This window comes from Adiantum capillus-veneris, chromosome 5 (assembly GCF_014529385.1).
Source record: "Adiantum capillus-veneris isolate H3 chromosome 5, ASM1452938v2, whole genome shotgun sequence".
Lineage (NCBI taxonomy): Eukaryota > Viridiplantae > Streptophyta > Polypodiopsida > Polypodiales > Pteridaceae > Adiantum > Adiantum capillus-veneris.
The window spans coordinates 6,971,863-6,995,676 of record NC_140935.1 but is presented as its reverse complement, the minus strand read 5'-3'; the positions used below and the strand labels follow the sequence as shown (position 1 = coordinate 6,995,676).

Below are 23,814 nucleotides of genomic sequence, written 5' to 3'. Positions count from 1 at the left end.
TATGCTGCAAGCTCCAAGCTAGGAACAAAATATAGATTAGGAAAAGGATAAAATGTATTTCTCAGCATTTGACATGGTGGAGTTTGTAATGTATTGCTGAGCATTACTACCCTCAAGGCGGTGCTCGCCACAACACAAACATGTCAAAACATTCATATGGGGACACAAATTTTCGCCTAAACATCTATGCATCTGGCATAGCTGTTCATACTTGCTCATCCTCTCGACATGCTTGGCTTTACAATGACTGTATTCAATAAGAAGGCACTTAACTAAGAACATACCTGGCTACCAATGCTAATTGTTTGGGATTCTAGATCTACTTGGCACACCTCTCCACAAGAATGAAAATCAATTATAAAACTACTTAGTGCAAGCAGCAGCCCCCCTTTTGTCGAGCAAATCTTCAAAAAGAACTTCACATGCTGTGTGCGCTAAAATAGTGCTGGACCAGATGTGAGTGACATATGGAGTCTATATTCAAATAGATAAAGAATATAGTTTTGACAACATAAGTACATGATTTAAGGTAGGTACACTTTGAAAAGAATACCAAACAATCGTGCACTTTGCCAAATTCAACTAATTTGACGAAGTCATATAACCTCCAAGAGCTTCATGTTCCTCATTGTATTACAAACGAAATTTCACCATTGTCGAAGTGATCATTGCATTCCAACTGTAATAAGGATGTCATGAGCTTCAGCATTTGAGGCTGCACTCTTTCAAGATGGCTGATTTCAGCAAGTTGTCAAAACGACATGCAATGTCTTCTACAAAACCACACCAGAGCACTGATTAACAGCATATGGCATCCTTATTGCACGAGCATTGATTTATCGTCTTTACACGAAAAAGATTCATCGTCTTTACACGAAAAAGATATTGCATGGTGCTTTAAGATATTTCAGATATATTTACTAGCACATACAGCTATTCCACGCTCACTCGATCACTTAAATCAAGACAGAATTGATGCAACGAAATCTGAAAGCCTTCCATCGGATCATCAAATGCTTCAACATAATGAAACCAATATCAGGTGGCACCCATCCACTCCGCTAAAGTTGGTGTTGAGACGCCCACATTGCGCATGTCAATTAAATTAGCTGCTCCAGAAAACACAACTATTTGAGATAATGGCAGCATTTAATCTCACAAGAACACTTCTTTTTCAATTCAAAAAGGTTAGAAACCAGTTATCTTCAGTAACTTTTCCACCTTCAGTTAAAATACAGCACGACTCCACTACAGAAAACTCTCATGACAACCTTTCATGCCCTAAATGCAAAGGCTCATCTCCTATGGAGCATCCAGAACATACCCTCATGTACTTCAGGACTTGCAGCGCCCGTTGCATCAGATAATACTATCACATTGGGGTAGTCATGTGCCACAGCATCAAAGACCGTCTGCCGGATGCAATTAGGGGTTTGAACACCTGAAAATGGAGGAAACTAATCAAGTTTATTCAATCGATTGTTGAGTTGAAGTAATTCCAAAAGGCTAGAGGAGAGGGTAAGTTGATCATACCAACAACAATCACAGTTTCTATTCCAGCTGAATGTAGGACCAAGTGCATATTCGTCCCAAAAAAAGCACTGAAACGATATTTCACAATGACCTGGTCTTCAGGTTGGAATTCCAGACCATCTACAAGTTCAGCTCCTACTGTTCCTTTCACCGTAGGCCCAGTTTCTCCCACCGCATAATGATGCCGTCGAAATCTCTCAACATCTCTTCCACTCGCATGATGTTCTCGTTTGACCTAAAACATAGTGGCAGAGAAATAAATTTATCAGTAACCCTTGCCAATGTTCTAAAAAACTTGATTTTTTAAGGCAAGCACTTATCAACATAATATACCTAGATGAGTCCAAGGAAAACCTGAGGGAAAAGTCAAGATTGACCTTTTTTGACCCCAAGAGTTTAATCGAAGTTATAGACTCATGGTAGTCATCCACAAGACAATCAAACAGTCTGCTCCATTATGCATAGTATTGACTAAATGCTAAGGCATCCCTACTAAAGTCGTTAATGGACGAGTGGGTGTAGAACTAGGTAGCAACCTATGCTCCCACAGACACACACACACACACACACACACACACACGAGCTTACATCAATATGAACATTGGCATACTGAGTTTCTGTAATGGCTCTAGAGATGGACAGACTTAACAATAAGGAAGCCTAGCACTAAAAGAGGCAGTAAATAGATAATACAAAAATTTGGTAGTCACTAAGGTATACTGACCACTAAAGATAGAAAAATAACCCATAAAAGCAAGTTGTAACTGGGATGAAAACATAAAAATGAGAAATCTGCACGTCCAATACGACTATACCCCCAGTTTGTTAAGTGCTTTGAGGGAGGGCCCACACACCTCATGAAGGATGAGTGTCAAAGGGATCGAAGGCTGCAGCATAGCTAATAATTTTGTTCCAATTTGAATGATTTACTGGTCTCCTTTGTAGACATGATAGATGAGGATGAAAAGCATGCAGATGAAGCATACGCTTATCAAAATGATGATTTGGCTGAAAATGCAGCTACCTACCACCTCCTTATGAGTAAAATGCAAGTCAAAGGTAAGACTCCAAACTGCCACCAAACCACCTCCAGCTGGGCAGCATCAAGCATGCATGCAAGAGCTCTTGAATGTCAACTCCCTGGCAGGCAGGCTGCGAAGAATCCATGTGCAAGGGGTGTTAAGAAAGCCACCTCAGGTGAACCCTGAAGATGAGTTCATAGCCAAAAAATACAAACTTCGGTCCTAAGGGAGCGAAGTAGCATAAGATAATGTATATAAAGTGCTTCTCAAATAGCTGAAGCCTCATCCACATCAATGGGGCCTTTGTCATAACCTATATCCAGCAGTGTAGCTCTCGTTTGCAAAGCACTACCACGCCCCCTAAGCCCAATGAAGTGTTGTGTCTTATACACATCCTATGTAGTGACTCCAAGTGGTAGTCCTGTACTCCGTACGGAAATCTGCCATGTTAGCATATGTGTCCCCCCTCCACTTATTGGCTTGACATGTCATCGCATTTGTGACATACTTCCCTCTAATCGTCCTCGATTACACTTGCAAAACAAACAGTAAACAAAGAAATAGCTCAGTAGACACCGACTCTATGCTTACATATTTGACCACTTCAAACGATGCACTTCCCCAAAGACACAAGTCACTAAACAATCACAATCACATTCACATCACTATATCCCCATCGGCATCTTAGACAGAACCGGGATTATTATGACTTATTTGGCCATCACATCGAGACCACACCAATCATTTACGATGTCTTGATGTACTAAAGCTCGTCACTCCGAATTCACATTACAAGACAAAATGCTGCAGTCATTTCATCATTAACAAATAAACCAAAACAACAATTGAAAGAGTACACGTTTCAATTAGTTCGTTACGCCTAGTGTGCCGTAGCTCTCGGCGTAGTTCTGTGCCCAGAGGTAATGGCCCCAAAGTCTGGCACCCCTTTCGGTATTTATTTTTATATTAATGCTTAGAGCAAAGTTACAACTCCCGCAGGCCCTCTCTGCTCAAAAGCTCGTCAACTAACTAAGGGAAAGAGTGGCCTCGGGTTCATATTTAAAGGCCCTTGGCCTTCAAACTCAAAAGCAGGTAAATGAAAAGCTTCTAACTCAAAAGCTTCTAGCCTAAACGCTGCCAACGTGAATCGCGGAAATCCGTACAGCATGCCACATGGCACAGCCAACGCATTTCAAGAGATTCCGTACTACTGCCACGTCAGCATGCCAACACAATTTGCGGGATCTCCGTACTGCTTTGCCACATCATCGGTATATGTTGCCACGTCATCAATTTGTGACAGACCCGAAAGAGTGGTTCTGGCGGGATCCTTTCTCTTCAGCCGATCACCCAAGAACTCCCTTTTTCCAGTACACAACTCGCTTGGGGCGCCACATACTGGCAGCACGGAGAGGCTCGTCCTACTGCAGCACTTCACTGGTAGGAGGAGGGTCTCACAGCCAAGTTCTTGTCAGGTTTTTGGGAGCGGTTGTGGGACAGAAGGCAGCCGAGGAGAGTTACTATGTTTCAGTGGCTAGTTGCACACAGAGTTACAGTAGTTGGGAGTTGGTTAGTATACAGCAGATTCTCAGCAGCATGTGCAGCTTGCGGCCATCCTCTGGTGTAAGGTGCAGCGGAAGTGTATGTTGAACTTTGCTCAAGATGAGTGCTCCGAACTGTACTCAAGGTTTCCTTTTACTTACGGAAGGGAGAGCCTTCCGTTCCTCTAGTGAGAGAGTGCAAATGATCACAAAGAAAGTGGATAAACACTCTGAGGGAAGGTGCTGAGACTAAGAGATAGAGAGAGAAGAATACGACACCAGTAAGTTGTCAAACCCTCCTCCAAGGGCCCCGCTCTCTATGGCAAGAGAGGTCTACTTATGATTGCACAATCTGGTACAAGATGCTAATGCAAAATTAAGTGGTGCTATGTCGAGGCCGAGGGTGGTGCCAACGATGACGAGACTAGGGCTGAAAACTGAATGCTGAGAAATGCTTTGCGAATCTGCAACTGTCGACGATGACGGGGCCGATCTGCTATGTTCTGGGCTGTTCCTTGTCAGCTGAATTTGCTATATCTCCTGCTGAATATACTGTGTAAAAACGCTAAGATGCTGCTGTCTGCAAATCGCTGATCTGAGGGTACAAAAAACGCTGGCTCTGCTAGGTTTCAAACGCTGGATTTGCAGGCTTGGATTGCTGTGTTCAAAAACGCTGCCACACTGGGTTCAAAAACGCTGGATGGTTTGCTTGAAAACGCTGGTACAGGGGGATGCAATAGCGCTGTCCAAGGGCTGAATTCGCTGGTCCGATGGCTTCAAAAACACTGGAGATGCTGCTGAAAAACACTGGCCTTTGTTGCTAAAAAACGCCAGGTCCTTGTAGAGTCTTGCTTGAGAGAGAGTCAGAGAGATACCTGCTGCAAGTGGCTTGCCTGTGCACTCCTGCCTCTTCTGCCAGATAGTGCTAGCGCTGGTTTTCTTATATATTATCTTACTCATTTTGCCCTACCCAATTTCCCAACAAAAGTCACTTAATAAATAAGTGAAATGTCAAAAATAGGAAAAATAGGTTCTGTGCACTGGAAAATGCTCTTGATGGGTTCTGAAGGATTCTGATGGTGATGTTGATGATCATGCTGTGTGCAACCAAAGGATATGTATCTAATCTAAGTGTCTGGACATGCACAGTCTACGAACACACTCACAAAAGTGCCAGATCACTTCCTATTCTAGATTGACTGACTAAACTGAACCCTGGTCATGTTGTAGCTTGTCCACGGACACATAGGGTTGGATGTGTCACGTGACATCCCCTCCTTTTCAAAGTGAGGTACGGGTACCGAACTGTATGGCGTCGAGGGAGATCGCCAACAGGGTCTGGAATCCTGGAAAGGACTCTTCGCCGGCCCACTCTGATGCGTGGGTCATGCGATAGTTGAACTTCATAAAGGTTTGCAATGCTTGCTTCTATGGACCGCGCTGAAAGCGACAGTCTTCTGTGGCTCCTTCAATGCTTCAACTTTGTCCATAGTCATGCTTCTACCTTCTTCAAGAATCTCCGAGGATGAAAATTCCTGAAACCACTTCCAACACAAAAACATGAACATACCCATTCCATGTAAAGTGACTGGAAAAAATCTCGTCTTCTCTAAAGACTGTGCATGCAATGTAGATGAACATAGAGACGGAATGCCAAACCGTTCATCAAACACACGCAAACAATGGGGTCGAATCTTAACTTGCTGATCTAAATCAATCAAATGTGGCAATTCACAATGGAAATGCCTATGCTTGATGCTCAATCCTTCTTGTGCTCTTTCGAAAACTGTGTCATGCCAAGGAAGAGACATGGAATGTGAATTCTTTGAATGCAAACATTTCATCTTTCGATGAGTAATCCGCATACATCCGTGCTCATTGATGAGTGAATCGTGTTCAACGTACAATATGTTATGCCTAAAAAGGGATCACGTAAGGACGGTGACTAAAATACAGGAAAGCATCACGAATGAAACACTCGAACAATGCGTGCTGACTAATCATTCGTATACATAATACTTCCTATGGGGGTTCGCTGGACCTAGTGTCACGTGACACATCCCAACCCTATGTGTCCGTGGACAAGCTACACCATAGCAAGGTTTTCGTCAAGTCCAGTCAAGTTAGATTAGAAGTGATCTGGCACTTTTGTGAGTCTATTCGTAGACCGAGCATGCCCAGTCACTCAGTGTAGATGCATATCCTCTGGTTGCACCTTGCATAAGCATAAGCATTTCCATCAAATTCCTTCAGAGTCAGTTTGGTGATTTTTCAATGACTTTATCCCATTTTTTCCTATTTTTGACATTTTTCACTTATTTATTAAGTGACTTTTGTTGGGTACTCAGTAGGGCAAATTGGGTAAGTTAATATATAAACAAACCCAAGTTAGCACAAATTGGCAGATGAGCAAAGACACAGCAGGCTTCCCCAAGCAACAGGTGTCCCACCCTCTCTCAGCAAGACCCATCCTTTACAACCCAACGAGATTGTTCTGTCGTAGGCAAAACAACTCTAATAGCAGCATTCCTTGCAACAAGACCTCCAACATCCTCAACGTCGCCTGCATCCTCAGAACTAGGACGTACATCAATGCCCTGCTCAATATTCCAGACACCCTTTGACACAAGAACATGTTGCATCATGTAAGCCCATATAGGATAATTGTCCCCATCCAACCTGTCCTCAGCAGCAAACATCTTGAACACATCTGTGTTGTTGTCAACCATGGTAAATGCTGCACCTAATGTGAAAACTGCCCGAAAAGAGGAGAAACGGAGCGGGAACAACACGTGCTATATAGCACAAACCGTAGAAGATTGTAAGGCACCTATTATGCAAAAAATGGCACTGACAGAAATTTTGCACAAAATGACTACCATCAAGATCGAAGGTAACTTGAAGCACTCCTCGGTGGCGGGCACCAAAACACTGTTGGGAAATAAAAAGATATTGCACGATTGTTCATAAAGCATTGGTACCCCCTTTGTGGTTTGCCAAAGTCCATTGTTTCAGATAGGGATGTTAAGTTTACGTCCAACTTTTGGCGTGCACTCTTTGAAAATTTTGGCACAAAGTTGAATTTTTCATCCGCTTTTCATCCACAGTCAGATGGTCAAACGGAAATTTATAATCAGTTGGCTTTTGATGTGTTGAAGTCTTATGTTCATGATCAGCAGTCTCAATGGGAGCTCTATCTTCCATTGGTTCAGGCTATTCTCAATGATTCCTTATCTTCTGCTATGGTCGAACTCCATATGAGGCAGCTTATGTGTCTCTGGACAAGCTACACCATAGCAGGGTTTCCGTCAAGTCCAGTCAAGTTAGATTAGAAGTGATCTGTGTCACGTGACACATCCCAACCCTATGTGTCCGTGGACAAGCTACACCACAGCAAGGTTCAGTCAGTCAAGTCAAGTCTAGAATAGCAGTGATCTCGCACTTTTGTGAGTCTATTCGTAGACCGTGCATGCCCAGTCACTTAGCATAGATGCATATCCTCCGGTTGCACACAGCATTAGCATCAGTTAGGGGAATTTTCCAGTGCAATTAGCCTATTTTATTATTTTTGGTTATTTTCACTTATTATTTTTAAGTGACTTTCCAACAAAAGTAGGTAGGGCAATTTTGCTAAGTTAATATATAAGCAAACCCAAGTTAGCACTTTCTGGCAGAAGAGGCAGCAGGAGCTTCCCGCTCAACAGGCAACTTCTCAGCAGTACCCCCCAGCACCCCCAGCGTTTGGATCCGCATCCTCGTCGGGCAAGTCCCTATCTCTGGCGTTTTCCCTCTTTGCAGTTACCGCCGGCAGCATCAGGTTCCTAGCATCTCCCCCTTGCATGATCGCCCCATAGTACCATTCAGCCCAGCGTTTTTCATCACAAAAACGCCAGCCTAGACCTCAGCTTTTCCAGCATTTTCAGCCCCAACACCAACGCTAAGATACCTGCAGCTTCAGCAGTGACAAAACGCAGGAATTCAGCCTTAGACACAGAAGCAGAACTCCCCCAAGTTGGTTGCAAATGTTCCCCCATTTTCAGCCATAAAAACGCAGCCAAAACAATCATTTTCAGCCACCAAAACAGTCCCAAAATTCAGCGAATAAAAGAACTCAGATTTCAGCCATCAAGTCGTCGCCGTCATCACCGTCGTCGTCATCGGCATAGTCCCATTGCATTCGCATTGTACACCTTTGTGCAATCAAAGTAGACCACTCTCGCCAACGAGAGTGGGGCCTTCAGAGGAGGGTTTTACAACCTCTCGGTGTCGTATCTCTTCTCTCTCCTTCTCTCAATCTCATTCACTTGCACGCACAATATCCACTCACTTGGTTCGTGATCATAGCACTCTCCATAAGACGGAAAGCTCTCTCTTTCCCTTAGAACTAAAAGGAACCTTGAGCAATAAGGATCACTAATCTTGAGAAAATACAACATTCATTCCACTGCACCTTACATTGGTATCAGAGCTTTGGAAGTGTTCTGCATTACTCAAGGAAAGAACCACAAGAATTGTTTTTGCTTGTTGCAATCGCACGAACCCAAGTTTACTTGGGCATGGCGATTCCTAATCGTGTTTTGTTGAAGAGTGACAGGAATCCCAAGAAAGAAGGGCTTGTCCAACCTCCCCTTGTGTGTGAGGATTCTAGGTACTAATCCTTAATTAAGTACTTAAACTCATGATTAAGACTTAAGAAACTTGAATTGTACTCAAGACAAGACTTAGAAGACTCTGTGTTTGATTGATTGAATGTGTGATACAAGGGCTCCTTATATAGGAGACGAAGAGACATAAATAACGTCTCCTGGTGAAGAGACATGACTTTAGACGTAAAGACACATCCTTTCGGCGAAGAGCTGCAACCATTGGGCGAAGAGTCGCGCCTGTAGAGCGAAGGGGTGTGACCAGTCGTCGAAGTAGTGTGGCTTTTGGCGAAGAGACACGTCCTTTGGGCGAAGGGGTGTGACCATCCAAGCGCAGGGATCCTCCTTGGCATGGCACTTCGCGTATCTGCAACTAGGAGTAGATGTATTGCTGTTAACATAGTCACAATCGTGACACTGTGTCTCTTTTCACTCATTGAGAGCGGACCGTGCACTTAGCGGCCGGCCAATCGACGTAAGGTGGGAAAAAGCAACCTTGGTGTGAGCGCAAGGCCGCCAAGGGGTGCGCCCGCAGAAAAGGGTAGAGCTCGGGTGAAGAGAAGATCCTTCTCAACGCGATTTGCAAGCGAAAGAAACCCTCAAGAACCCCAAGAACCCAAGACCCTCAAGACTCAAGAACCTCAAGAACCTCAAGAACCCAAGATTCTCACGAATCAAGGACCTCAAGACCCTCAAGAACCCAAGTTCCTCGCGAGCTTAAGACCCCAAGATCATAGTGCATGGTCGTCACCCGAAGCGGAATGGATACTTCGCATACAGGTGATGAGCATGAGAGAGGCAACGAAGACTCATTCCCACCCGGAGATGATTTCTTCAACCCTCCCCCTTCGCCATCTATGCCAAACCCTATGGAGGCAGTGGTCAAGCAGATGATGGCCATGATGGATAGACAAGAAGCAAATCGCCTTGCTCTTGCCGCAAAACAAGAAGAAAATCGACTTGCTTTCGAACGCGAGCGCGATGAACGAGAAGCTCAAAGGGAGATTCGTCATCAAGAATTTATTTCCCACATCCTAGCTTCGAAGACCGAACCACCCAAAGATCGTGGGAGTTCCTCTCGTGGTGCAAGCCACGACGCGGATTCCAACCATCCAGTCACAGAAAAGTTGATTTTCAGTAAGTATGACGATAAGATGGATGCTACAGTTATTCATTCTTGGTTGCATCAATTTAATGCTTATTTTGCGACAACTAAGAAGACAGGAAATAGCAAAGTTTTGACGGAAGCTATGTACCTTGCCGGTGATGCCATCAATTGGTACCACGCATGGCAAGAGGCACAGCTAGCCACGCACCTTGAGGCAGCCAACGATTTCACGCCCCTCTCTTTTAGTTGGGCTGATTCCAAGACAAGCTCAAGGCGCGGTTTATGCCACCTCAGTACCTGGCACGATTGAAGGACGATTGGCGCGCTCTCAAGCAAAATGGTATGCCGGTTATGTCTTTTTCTAATCGTGTGTTGCAGCTAGGTACCCAATTACGCATGTCGGATGATGAGCGCAAAGAGGCTTTTCTCTTTGGATTGGACGAGTATATCAAGTACGATGTCGAGGTACTCGATCCAATCGATCTCAACAAGGCGGTAGCGATTGCTCTTGCACAAGAGATGAAGCACAACAAGGGAAAGCCTAAGGAGAACAAGACTTCCACAAGTATCTCGCAGACTTCTCAGAACCCTCAGAACAGTAAGAATGGTAAAAATGGTAAGAATGATAACTCTTCTAACCAATCTACCAACAGTATCTCATCAAAGAATTCTTCCAATGAATCTAAGGGTAAGGCTAACACAACTGCTAAACCTAAGCTTACTCCAGATGAAAAGGTAGCACAAGGAATCGTAGGAGGTTACATCACATCGGAAGAACAAAGCACTTATTCTAAGGAAGGTCGTTGTTTTCATTGTCACATTAAGGGTCACATAAAACGAACATGTCCTAAGCTTGAAACGAATGAATTTAAAGAACCCACAGCACCCACTACATCTGTCAATGCATTGAATGATAACACGATTGTGCCCAAAGTTTCTCAGGAACCTCCCATTGATGATTCTCTCATTAAATGTTATGGTCGTACGTCGGGGCACCGTTTTGTCATATTGGTTGACCCAGGTAGTATGCATGATGTGATCAGTTCCTCTCTTGTTGAGAGAGCCCGCCTCGAAGTTGGTCCGAGATCTCCTATCGAGGTCTTTGGCTTTCGTCCTGGTATGGACGCTCTCATCACAGAGGAATGCCTTGATGTGTTGTTTGCAATCCAACTGACTGCCTTCACTAGAAGATTTGTTGTTTCTCCTCTCTCAGGATGTGATATGATTTTAGGCATTAAGTGGTTTCGTGAGACTGATGCTATCATAAAATTTGAGGCTAACACTATAACTCTCAATGCCGACAGTGATTCTCCTACTGTCTTTCATGGAGTGGATACTTCTCCTTCTCCATCTCTCATTGCCAATATGCAGGACAAGGTTGAAAGGATTCAAGATAAGGAGACTCTCTCAGTCTGTTTTTCTCCACACCATGACACACAGAACTTGCATGTTTATGAGAAGCATGATGATTTGAAGGATAATGATTTGCATGATGATTCGGATGAAAAAGACAAGCATGATGATTTGCATGAAGATGATGTGATTGTTCACAAGGATGATGTGTTAGTTACTGCTTTTTCTAGCGAAGCTAACCTCGTTGTAGATTCGATCAATCACCAAGAATCGATCTTAGCTTTCGAGCCGAGGTCCACAGATCCCCCACTGGAAGATTCGATAGATCCGGAAGAAGCGATCTTGGCTCTCGAGCCTTGATCCAAAGAACCCTCACCAGAAGTATTATGTGTTCGCATGATTGATACGCACGCATTGTTCGAGTGTTTCATTCGTGAAGGTTTCCTGTATTTTAGTCAGCATCGTTATGTGATTCCTTTTCCTAGGCATGACATACTGTATGTTGAGCACGTTTCTCTCATGGATGAGCACGAATGTATGCGGATTGTTCGTGAAAAGTTGAAAAGTTTGTATGTCAAGAAGTCACATTCCATGTTTCTTCCTTGGCATGACACAGTTTCCGAAAGAGCACATGATAGTATGAGCACCAAGCATGGGCATTTCCATTGTGATTTGCCACAGTTGATTGATTTTGATCAAACAGAAAAGATTTGACCTCATTGTTTGCATGTGTTTGATAAACGGGTTATCACTCTGTCTCTATGTTCATCTACATTGCATATACAGTCTTTAGAGAAGACAAGATTTTTTTCCTTCACTTTACATAGAATGGGTATGTTCATGGTTTTGTGTTGGAGATGGTTTCAGGAATTTTCAACCATGGAGATTCTTGAAGAAGGAAGAAACACAACTCTAGACGAAGTTGAAGCATCAAAGGAGCCACAGAAGACTTTGAGTAGCTTTCGGCGCCGCCCAAAGAAGCAAGCGTTGCAGACCTTTATGAAGTTCAAGTACCGCACGACCCACACATCAAAGTGGGACGACGAAGAGTCCCTTCCAGGATTCCAGATGTTGTTGGCGATCTCCCTCGACGCCATACAGTTCGGTACCAGTACCTCACTCTGAAAAGGAGGGGATGTCACGTGACACATCCCAACCCTATGTGTCCGTGGACAAGCTACACCACAGCAGGGTTCAGTCAGTCAAGTCAAGTCTAGAATAGCAGTGATCTGGCACTTTTGTGAGTCTATTCGTAGACCGTGCATGCCCAATCACTTAGCATAGATGCATATCCTCCGGTTGCACACAGCATGATCATCGGAATTCCCATCAAAATCCATTAGCATCAGTTAGGGGAATTTTCCAATGCAATTAGCCTATTTTTCTATTTTTGGTTATTTTCACTTATTATTTTTAAGTGACTTTCCAACAATAGTAGGTAGGGTAATTTTGCTAAGTTAATATATAAGCAAACCCAAGTTAGCACTTCCTGGCAGAAGAGGCAGCAGGAGCTTCCCACTCAACAGGTAACTTCTCAGCAGTACCCCCCAACACCCCCAGCGTTTGGATCCCCATCCTCGCCGGGCAAGTCATAGTTACAAGGAATGGCTATTTTCAGGTCTCCGTAGACGTGAGTATTTGAAACAGGGAATGGCATTACATGGATGTTTCCGTTCCCTGTTCCCTGTTCCGATTTCCCGTTCCGGGTAACTATGGGGCAAGTCCCCATCTCTAGCGTTTTCCCTCTTTGCAGTTACCGCCGGCAGCATCAGGTTCCCAGCATCTCCCCCTTGCATGATCGCCCCATAGTACCATTCAGCCCAGCGTTTTTCATTGCAAAAACGCTACCTCTGCAACAGCGTTTTTCATCACAAAACGCCAGCCTAGACCTCAGCTTTTCCAGCGTTTTCAGCCCCAACACTAACGCTAGGATACCTGCAGTTTCAACAGTGACAAAACGCAGGAATTCAGCCTTAGACACAGAAGCAAAACTCCCCCAAGTTGGTTGCAGATGTTCCCCCATTTTCAGCCATAAAAACGCGGCCAAAACAGTCATTTCAGCCACCAAAACAGTCCCGAAATTCAGCGAATAAAAGAACTCATATTTCAACCATCAAGTCGTCGTCGTTATCACCGTCGTCGTCATCGGCATAGTCCCATTGCATCAGTCCATTGCATTCGCATTGTACACCTTTGTGCAATCAAAGTAGACCACTCTCGCCGACGAGAGTGGGGCCTTCGGAGGAGGGTTTTATAACCTCTCGGTGTCGTATCTCTTCTCTCTCCTTCTCTCAGTCTCATTCACTTGCACGCACAATATCCACTCACTTTGTTTGTGATCATAGCACTCTCAATAAGACGGAAAGCTCTCTCTTTCCCTAAGAACTAAAAGGAACCTTGAGCAATAAGGATCACTAATCTTGAGAAAATACAACATTCATTCCGTTGCACCTTACAATCTGGCACTTTTGTGAGTCATCGTAGACCGTGCATGCCCAGTCACTCAGTGTAGATGCATATCCTCTGGTTGCACCTTGCATAAGCATAAGCATTTCCATCAGATTCCATCAGAGTCAATTTGGAGATTTTTCAAATGACTTTATCCCATTTTTCCCTATTTTTGACATTTTTCACTTATTTATTCAGTGACTTTTGTTGGGTACTCAGTAGGGCAAATTGGGTAAGTTAATATATAAACAAACCCAAGTTAGCACAAATTGGCAGATGAGCAAAGACACAGCAGGCTTCCCCAAGCAACAGGTGTCCCACCCTCTCTCAGCTAGACCCTCTCCAATCCCTTGGTGAGGCCCTCCCTTCCCTTGGCGTTTCCAGGATCAGCATCGCCATCCCTCAACACTCAGGCCTGGCGTTTCCATTCTCCACTGGCAATAGCCCCCCCAAGAACTACTAACGCCAGCCAGCAGTCATCAGGAGTAGCGTTTTCCCCCTTCAAGCTTACAGCAGCCAGCGTTTTTTGGGATCGTTAAAGATCAGCCCTTGCAGCGTTTTTGCTTCACGCATTATAGCGTTTTGTTGTCAACCACAGAAGACCTGCAGCCAGCGTTTTTCTCAGCCCTGGAACAACCCAAAACGCAGCCCAAATCTGCAGCTATGTCAGCGTTTTTTCTTCACCAATTCAGCCCCTACAGAGACAGTCAAATTCAGCCGACAAAACAGTCATTTTCAGCCTTAGGACAGCAGTAGAAAACAACCTATTTCAGCCCCCAACAGTCCATGAAAATCAGCAGATAGAAGATCCCAATTTTCAGCCACGAAGTCGTCGTCGTCATCGCCGTCGTCGTCATCGGCATAGTCCCATTGCATCAGTCCATTGCATACGCATTGTACACCTTTGTGCAATCAAGTAGACCACTCTCGCCGACGAGAGTGGGGCCTTCGGAGGAGGGTTTTACAACCTCTCGGTGTCGTATCTTTTCTCTCTCCTTCTCTCAGTCTCATTCACTTGCACGCACAATATCCACTCACTTTGTTCGTGATCACAGCACTCTCCATAAGACGGAAAGCTCTCTCTTTCCCTAAGAACTAAAAGGAACCTTGAGAAGTAAAGATGACTAATCTTGAGAAAATACAAGTCATTCCGCTGCACCTTACACCTAGGCTCGAGAGCCACGATAGGTTCTTCGTGATCGATCGAATCCGCCTGTGGGGGTGCTGTGGACCTCGACTCAGTGTAACAGGGAACGGGGGAAACACAGCCCAAACGTTCCGAAACGGCGTTCCGGACGAGTCTCGTTCCCGAAACGAAGATGGGAACGGAACGCCGTTCCGGAACGAGGTGTAACCGGAACAGTGTTCCGGCGGTGTTCCGAATGGGGGGAACGAGATGGAACATGAGGCAGAAAGGCGGAACGCGGGGCGGAACGGGCAAAAGTAGGCATTTAGGGAAAAAAAAGTGGGCTTTTGGGGGCAGATTTGGGGTTGTTCGGGGAACATATTTGGTGCACTTTGAGGGCAGGTTAGGGGGCAGTTTTGAGGTTGTTTAGGAGTTTATTTGGGACTAAGCTGAATGGAGATAATTCAAGTCTTAGTTTAGGTGGACCATTCCGGCCCCGTTCCCGTTCTGCCCCCCCTCCTCCTCCCGGTTCCCATCCCGTTCCGAACCCTCCCATTCCCGTTTCGGGTAACTATGCCTCGACTCAAAAGCCAAGATTGATTCTTCCTGAGGGGGTTCTTCCTGAGGGAGTTCTTCCTGAGGGGGTTCCTCGGACCTCGACTCGAGAGCCAAGATCAGTTCTTCGTGATTGATCGAATCTGCAATGAGGTTAGCTTCACTAGAAAAAGTATCAACTAAACCATCATCCTTGTGAACAATCACGTCATCTTCATGCAAATCATCATGCTCGTGAGAAATCACATCTTGATCATCATGCAAATCATCATGCTTATCCTTATCATCCAAATCATCATGCTCATCATTCTCATTCAAATCATCATGCTTATCATTATCAAGCAATTCATCATGCTTATCATCATGCAAATCCTGTGTGTCATGCTTTGGAGAAGAGACTGAGAGAGTCAACGTTTCCCGAATCTCTTGAATCTGTGCCTACACACTAGAAAAGAGTCGGAACAACTCTTGCACCTATTGGGCTCTCTGTTTGGCCGCCAAGCGCGATTGCTCACGCTCACGCTCAAAGTCACACTGTGAATGAAAGTGCTAAGACTGAGAGATAGAGAGAGAAGAATACGACACCAATAAGTTGTCAAACCCTTCTCCAAGGGCCCCACTCTCTATGGCGAGAGCGGTCTACTTATGATTGCACAATCTAGTACAAGATGCTGATGCAAATCTAAGTGGTGCTATGTCAAGGCCGACGGTTGTGCCGATGATGACGAGACTAGGGCTGAAAACTGAATGCTGGGAAATGCTTTGCGAATCTGCTTGTCGATGATGACGAGGCTGATCTGCTTAGTTCTGGGTTGTTCCTTGTCTGCTGAATTTGCTATATCTCCTGCTGAATTTACTGCTGTAAAAACGCTGAGATGCTGCTGCTGCAAATCGCTGAGGGTACAAAAAACACTGGTTCTGCTGAGTTTCAAATGTTGGATTTGCAGGCTTAAAAACGCTGGATTGCTGTGTTCAAAAATGCTGCCATGCTGGGTTCAAAAACGTTGGATGGTTTGCTTGAAAACGCTGGTACAGGGGGCTGCAATAGCGCTGTCCAAGGGCTAAATTCGCTTGTCCGATGATGGCTTAAAAAACGCTGGAGATGCTGCTGAAAAACACTGGCCTTTGTTGCTAAAAAACGCCAGGTCCTTGTAGAGTCTTGCTTGAGAGAGAGTCAGAGAGATGCCTGCTGCAAGTGGCTTGTCTGTGCAGTCCTACCTCTTCTGCCAGATAGTGTTAGCGCTGGTTTTCTTATACATTATCTTACTCATTTTGCCCTACCCAGTTTACCAACAAAAGTCACTTAATAAATAAGTGAAAAATGTCAAAAATAGGAAAAATAGGTTCTGTGCACTGGAAAATGCTCCTGATGGGTTCGGATGGATTCTGATGGTGATGCTCATGATCATGTTGTGTGCAACCAGAGGATATGTGAAACCGGCCCGTAGGGCGGTAGGCGTTGGCTTTCACCCGAAATTCTTTACTTTAAACACACACAGAGCACTTTGCAAAGAGAACCTGCGACGGGAGTTAACACTTGAATTCACACACGGCTCGGAAACTAGAATGCTCCAAGCAGACGCCGACAACCTGTAGGCCCCAAAATTGGCGCCCCTTTCGGTATTTCTTTATTCTTTAGGAGGGTAAATTACAAGGTAAGGTCCTGGGAATCCTTCACGTGTATCCACCTAGATACCATTTGATTTGGCCAAATTTCGACAACATAACAACCCCAAAACTTGCGCGAAACCAATTCCCCTGCTAGAACTCGCTTGCACTGGCGTATACCCTCTGATTCCTGTCCAAAAACAGTAAATTCAGCACGCTGTATTTACTGCTTTTTGCCCTGTTTTCAGCCCCAAACAGTCCCCTAACTGTCCTCTGCCAATGGGGCATGATTCCCAATGGTCCTGGCGTCCGTACGGCTGAAAAACAGTGAATTTACAGCGCATACACAGCGCTGATTTTGCACCTGTACGGTGAGGTTATGACCCTCACCAGTGCCTGCTTTGGAGCAGCAGTTAGCTACCCCTGTTCCTGCTCAAGGAGGCTCTTGCCTCAGCACAAAAGCATGAACCCACACAAATGTACATCAGTCAAATGAGTAGCCCTCTTGTGGGGCATCACATAACTGCACGTAGGGGGGGGAGAGAGAGCAGTGTGTAGTGTGCAAGGCATCACTCCTAGCACCACACTATACATGAGAGGGGAAGGAAGCACTCTATAGCTCTTAACCTGTGACAAAAGCTGAAATGAGGCCTCTCCCAGCATAAAAATCAGCGCCCATTTTTCTGCAAGAGGAAAGTTCACGAAAATGTGACACTTGGCGCATTTTCAAGCATTTTCTCGTTTCGGGTTCACCGCTTAAAAATATCCCAACCGACGCGTCAATTGACTTCACGGCAGAGTTATAAAATGTTCCCCTAGTCATACCGGAGGTAATGACGCGAACACATTTCACGGCCCAAAATAGCAGTTCCCTAAATTTTAGGAGATGCTTCCGTTGGGCTCCCACTAGTCTTCTGACCATCTATCCTCATTGGAGCCGCATCCAAAAGTGCAATGTGGCCCAACTGTCGGATACTTTTTGTTGGTAGTCCCACCTTGACTTTACGCCTTAATTGAGTTCACTTCCTAGTATCCACCAACTTGCTAAGTGCGACGGGGGGACCTATATGATCTTGCTCTGAGCCTAGACATCCTCTTACCATACGAATTCCAGTGCCGACCACTTCCCGTCTGCGGGTGAATCTACCGTTCACATTGGCCATACAATGTCCGACCGTTTACTACTTCAAAAAGAGGGTCTCAAAACAAATAAAATAAACCCCATTGGAAAGAAACCAACAACCAAGGTTAGCAGTTGCCACATCTCTGTGACATGGTTAATAACTGCCACGTCCTCGTGACAATATGCATCTAATATAAGTGTCTGGACATGCACGGTCTGCGAATAGACTCACAAAAGTGCCAGATCACTTCCTATTCTAGACTGACTGACTGAGCTGAACCCTGGTCATGTAGCTTGTCCACGGACACATGGGGTTGGATGTGTCACATGACATTTGGAGAGTCAACGTCACTATCTGTGGGACTGCCCCATGGCACAACAGGTTTGGCTTCGAGTTCTTCGGCTGATGCCAGCTCTTTCCACAACCCGATAGTACACTTGGGTGTAACAAACTGCCGACGTGTCAAAGCCTAAAGAATGGAGCCAACTTACAGATGCCGGCCAAGGGGCCTAAACCCTAAGAAGAGCAAGTAATAGAAGAAGTCCTACCAACTTATGGGGACCCCGTCCGATGGGGCCCCAAGTGACAAAGGATTAAAATAAAGCAGGACCCACACGCACAAGAAAAAGCTGGCAGATTTTTGAAAATTGCGCTGGCGTGATGACGTGGCAGGCTGTACGGATTTCCACGTTTTGCGCTAGCTGATGACGTGGCAAGCTGTACGGATTTCCGTGATTTACGCTGGCAGCTTTTTGGCTTTGCTTTTGGACCAGATGCTTTTGAGTTTGAGGCTTTTCACTGTAATTGCTTTTTAGACCAAGGGCCTTTAAATATGAGGTGAGGGCTCATTCTCTGGCATGCTTCCTGGAGAAGGTGCAGAGTCTGGAGTACCGGCTTGTACTGTGTTGATGCAATATAAAGAAACACCGAAAAAAGGGGCACCAAGGTTTGGGGCCAATACTCTTGGGGGTGGAATTCCGCCACTCGTCGCGTGTCATCTCTCTCTCTCTCAGTTCAGTTGTTATTGAAGTGCTAAAAGTCTGTTTCAGTCTGTTCTTTTCTATTGGCACGTGGTGCCCGTCTTGTGACATGGGGCACGGAAGCCTAGTCCACTCTCACGAGCCCTGCACTCCACTTTGAGTTGGCTTCCACCAATAGGATGATAGTGAATCGTGATCCAGGGGGGTCGGCCTAGGTCCTACACTCCAGCTTGCCACAGAGCTTACCCCCCATGAGTGGTACAGTGATAGAGAGTGGTGTAGGGAGCTCGTTTGCGGCTTGATACTCTGGTTCATCTAGCAGGGCCACTGCTTTCGCATCTTTGATGCTTGTTCTATTCCACAAGCAGAGACTGTTTGTGACTTTTGGTGGCTCATTTCGAGTAACTATGGAACCAAGCCTAAACCCAAGGCTAAACATGGCTAGACAAAATCCAACATGAGAAACCTAACTCACACCGACCGGGCACAACCACAAAACAGCCCTCACTCCCTAGCACCTGTCCGCGGGAGAAACTAGGACCGACTGGATGAACCAAGAGAGATGGCTGAACTCCAACAAACGCTCCCCAGACGACCGGCCTGCCTCATTCAAAGGTTTCACGTCAAACATGAACACTCCTCTCAGAAAAGTAGGAGTCGAAGATATTCAAAAGACAGCATCAAAACCAAGTATTCTCAAGTCGGCACCAACACGTTCAAAATAGATAAAATCCATTTCAAGCAAATTCCAAACAGAATTTTCAAACAATTTCTCAAGCAAAATTTCAAACAGATGATTCTGCTCATTGCAACAGTGGATGTTTAGCTCCTTGCTCCCAAATGCTTTCACATGCATGTTCCTCGCTCCTATTACCTATTATTTGCACACAAATAACAAGAGCTTCCAAAAACATTAATTTTACACACGCTGAGATTTTTTGCACAAGCCCTAATTTACTGCTTTATTAACCCTAATTTTCCACGGTTGTCGGAATCAAAACTCCGCTCGCAATAATGTGTAGGGCTCGTCGAGAGGATCAACTTTGTCTTCTGCCTCATATCCAAATTCTCAATCATTGAAGAGATTTTTAGAGACCTGTACAAAATAGAAATACATCAAAAAGCATGTTTTTTGTGCTTTTAAGGGTAAAAACGAACACCTTCTCCATCATCTCCTCCTTCTCTAAAAAACTCTAAATTCATGAAGCGCCATCTTGCTCTATCTGCTCTTGAGGGACCGGCATGCTTTCACACCTGAAGCTCTCATACCACTGTAACGGGACGGCACCATGTGCCAACGGAAAAGAACACGTTGAACAGATTTTAGAGTTTAGACGGTTCAAAACAATTGAATTGAAAGAGAGACACTTCACACGAGACACGAAGTGGGGTAGTTCCACCCGAGAGTGCACTGATGATACCGGCCCGTAGACTCACGAAAGGGCTGATCTTTACTTTGATTAACTTTACCTCTACTTTACAACATAGAGGAACTTCACAAATAAACTCGAGACTGGAATTCAACACTTCAAACAAACCACAACTTCGCAGCTAGAGTGCTCCCAAGTAGACAATGACACCGCATTGGCCCCAAAGGTTTGCGCCTTTTTCGGTATTTCTTTATTTCGATTAAACTTTGGAGAAAACCTATACAGTCCAACGTGCCGTCCCACTTTTACTGTGCTGAAAATAGCCTACTCTAGCCCATTTTCGGCAACATAACGACCATAGAAGGCTTCACATACAAAATCCCCATGAAATAGGTGGCTTTCCCAACGCATTAGAGCACTTCCCTACACCTGGTGAGAAATCACAGCACGCTGAATTCTCTATTTTCAGCCTCTAAAATGCACCAGAACAATTGTACAACGATTCCCTAGCTTCCGCAAAGCTCCTGGGACTGTTAGGCAACAAAAACAGCCAAAACTCTTAAGCTGCAAAAATACACAACAGGCTGTAATTCACTGTTTTGGGCTTCGTTTCGTGTGCCGGTCGCATCCGTAGCAAGCCCTCGAGTTCCCGCACTAGTAGTGCTACTTGCCCTTTGAAAGATTTCTCGCGAGAAATCTCTCCGAATCAACCTGTGCCTCCGGGGGATTAGCGATTAGCTAATCCGGTACCTCTACAAGAGGTGCTTGTCTAGGCAATCGCGCATAAACCCACAGAATTGTACATACAGATGGGTAGCCCTTGAGCTAGGCATCACATTTCTATATTCAAAAGGGAAGAGAGGTGCACAAGAGCGGAATCATCGTGCTACATAAGACAGAGGAGAAGGCAAGCTTTCCATTAAAGTTGTGATCACCTGCACCAACTACTCTCACACACAGTAGGCACTTAATGATCAAAGTCAGCCTTCTCTCTCAATTTTGGGTGCCCCAGCTGATGTGTACTTGCAGATGCATCTATAGCGGCCAAGTGTCCCCTTTGCCCTTTTGGTTTAAATTCCTAGTACCCACCAACTTATGAAGTGTTGAGTGGGGCCTAAATGACTTTGAACTGAGCCAAGCCCGAATTCTAGTGCAAATCGGCCCAACTATCTCGTGGCGACCTGGCCTTCACTTAGTACTAGTCATCGACCATTTCAGACTGGCCATACAATGTCCAGCCATTTGTAACTTCAACAAGAGGTCCCCAAAAATTAAATAAAAATCAAGGGAAAGAAACTAACAACTAGAGTTAGTGATTGTCACAGCCTCATGACAACTTGCCCCAAATTCTGGTGCCCCTTTCGGTATTTCTTTGTATTGCTTCAACGAGGTAAGACACTAGAGACTCTGCTCTGCATCTCCCGTGGGTAGAATAATGCCAGAGAGTGAGCCCTTAGTTCATATGTAGAGGCCCTTCGCCATCCAAAAGCAGTTACATGAAAAGCATCTGCTCCCAAAAGCTAGCACCCAAAGGGTTTTCCGTACAATGCCGCCATGCAACAGTCAACGCAATTTGCGAAAGATCCGTACAACTGCCATGTCATCATCTCTACGCAAGTTGGTGTGCGTGTGTGTGATCTTCTACCTTATTTTTAGGGGTTTAGGCCCCTTTGCCAATTCGATAAATTATTGGGCGTTTGGATTTTTAATCCTAACCCTGTTTGTTATTTGGGCCACTCGGCGAGAATCTGTAAGCTGACAAATCCTTCTGCCTCTTCTGCTTCTGCCAGGGGTTAGGCCCCCTTGGATGGGATCTGCAGGTCGGCTAGGGTCTTCCATGGCTTGACACATTCCGTAGTTTGTGAGCTTCACTTGTAAACCTATCCTCTTTTCAACCAAAACTCTTAAGAGTTTACAAAGAATACACCTTCCTTGATCCGTTATAAATCCATGATATATAAAATATGTAGCATAAGACTTCCTCTTTGCAAGACCCCATACACGTGAATGCACAACTTGAGAACAACTTTCTACATATCATCAACTTTGAATAGTAATGAGCTTGTCACCATCCTCTTACTCTCAAATTTAAATGTCAAATCCCTTTAGGCTAATTGGTTGTATCTTCAACCCCTCCAGTACCATGCGCGAACACCTGCAGCTTGTATGTCTGCCATGTTTTACATTCATAGTAAACACTCCACCCATTCTTTTGGCTCTTGCAACACTTACCATTGAAAGCCCCCACAAAGCATCCTTCCAGGTTATAAAATGTAAAGACCATAAACTTTGCTAAATCATGTGCTCATAGAAACAAAATTTTCAAAATCTTTGTACTTGGAATGCATCTGCAAGGCTTCTGACCTTCCAAAACGAGACATCACTGAAATGACCGCCAAATCATCACCACTTTTTACAGAACCTCGTTCTTTCAGATAGTCCATTCCTTCCAGCATTTACCATGATTACTGATGTGATTCAAAGCACCCAAGCCCATATTCGATGGGTCATCACTACATTTTTGACACATTCTCAACCCGAATTTAGTAAATGTTGCAGAACAAACGTTTCATTGTCCTAGCAACTTCTAGTTCTCTGCTAGAACTTCCTGGTAGATTGATATGCTCTAATTGTGTAAAATTAGAGCCTAATATTTGAGAAGCGAGATGGTTTCAAAGCTGAAAATAAACAATTAAATTGTGTACAAATGCACATAATTGTACTAATCAGAAGACACTCAAAGAATTCATGTTAAATCTCTTCGGTTGAAGAATGTAGTGGCAATGCTTTTATTTTGTGTTGAGTCACATGTCAGCAAACAAGTGCATGAAAATACAGCCCTCCCCGTGCCCACGCACACAAACAGCTCTGCATTATGAGTAGGAAGTGACAGTTGAGGAGACCAACCCAAATAATGAGAGTGCCTTTCTCTCGAGCGAAGGTGATCGCACGCTGGACGGCGGGAACAATTGCTGCACCACCCTTCACCCACATGGGACCACCCGGAACAATGAAATCATTCTGCAGCTACATACGTAGGTATGAGAGAAAAGACTTATTACCTGTTTGATTGGAAGGGAGAGCGAGGTGTACTTGCCTGCATATCGATGACAAGCAGTGCACTCTTTTGCCATTTGGATGACTCATCGCATCCATTCTCTCGACCTTCAGCTGACATGCTTGCTCCAAAAATGGCCTTCTTTGCGTGGGGGCAGCCAACCTTAGTGAGAGCCTTCGATGGCGTGGTCTCTAGAGCCCCTTGACTTTAACTTCAACGGAACGAATAATCTCATGAATTGTAAAATCATGAATCTTGGCGAGACGCCTCGTAGCAACAACGCCACAGAAAAACCCACCCACCCTTCGTTTTTCAGGATTCCCCCTCTCTCTATCCGTACCCGTG

The 23,814-nt window shown here is 44.9% G+C and overlaps 1 protein-coding gene across 3 annotated transcripts; it reads right to left on the bottom strand.

Moving 5' to 3' along the window:
* Positions 1 to 457: 457 nt before the first annotated feature.
* LOC147456831 (Isochorismatase family protein) lies at positions 458 to 23,745 on the bottom strand. 3 transcript variants are annotated; one of them, XR_015188039.1, is made up of 6 exons: positions 23,509 to 23,743; positions 23,319 to 23,432; positions 1,534 to 1,768; positions 1,325 to 1,441; positions 932 to 1,109; positions 458 to 773 (listed from the first exon to the last, which is right to left on the bottom strand). XR_015188039.1 is itself a non-coding variant. In XM_086511950.1 (5 exons), exons 1-5 carry the CDS (start codon positions 23,587 to 23,589, stop codon positions 703 to 705), a joined length of 618 nt encoding a protein of 205 aa, XP_086368076.1. In that variant the 5' UTR covers positions 23,590 to 23,745; the 3' UTR covers positions 458 to 702. The 3 variants fall into 3 exon arrangements, 2 of the variants coding, with proteins under 2 accessions (XP_086368076.1, XP_086368075.1); XM_086511950.1 differs by lacking the exon at positions 932 to 1,109 and having other exon boundaries at positions 23,509 to 23,745; XM_086511949.1 differs by having other exon boundaries at positions 458 to 1,109.
* Positions 23,746 to 23,814: the final 69 nt, after the last annotated feature.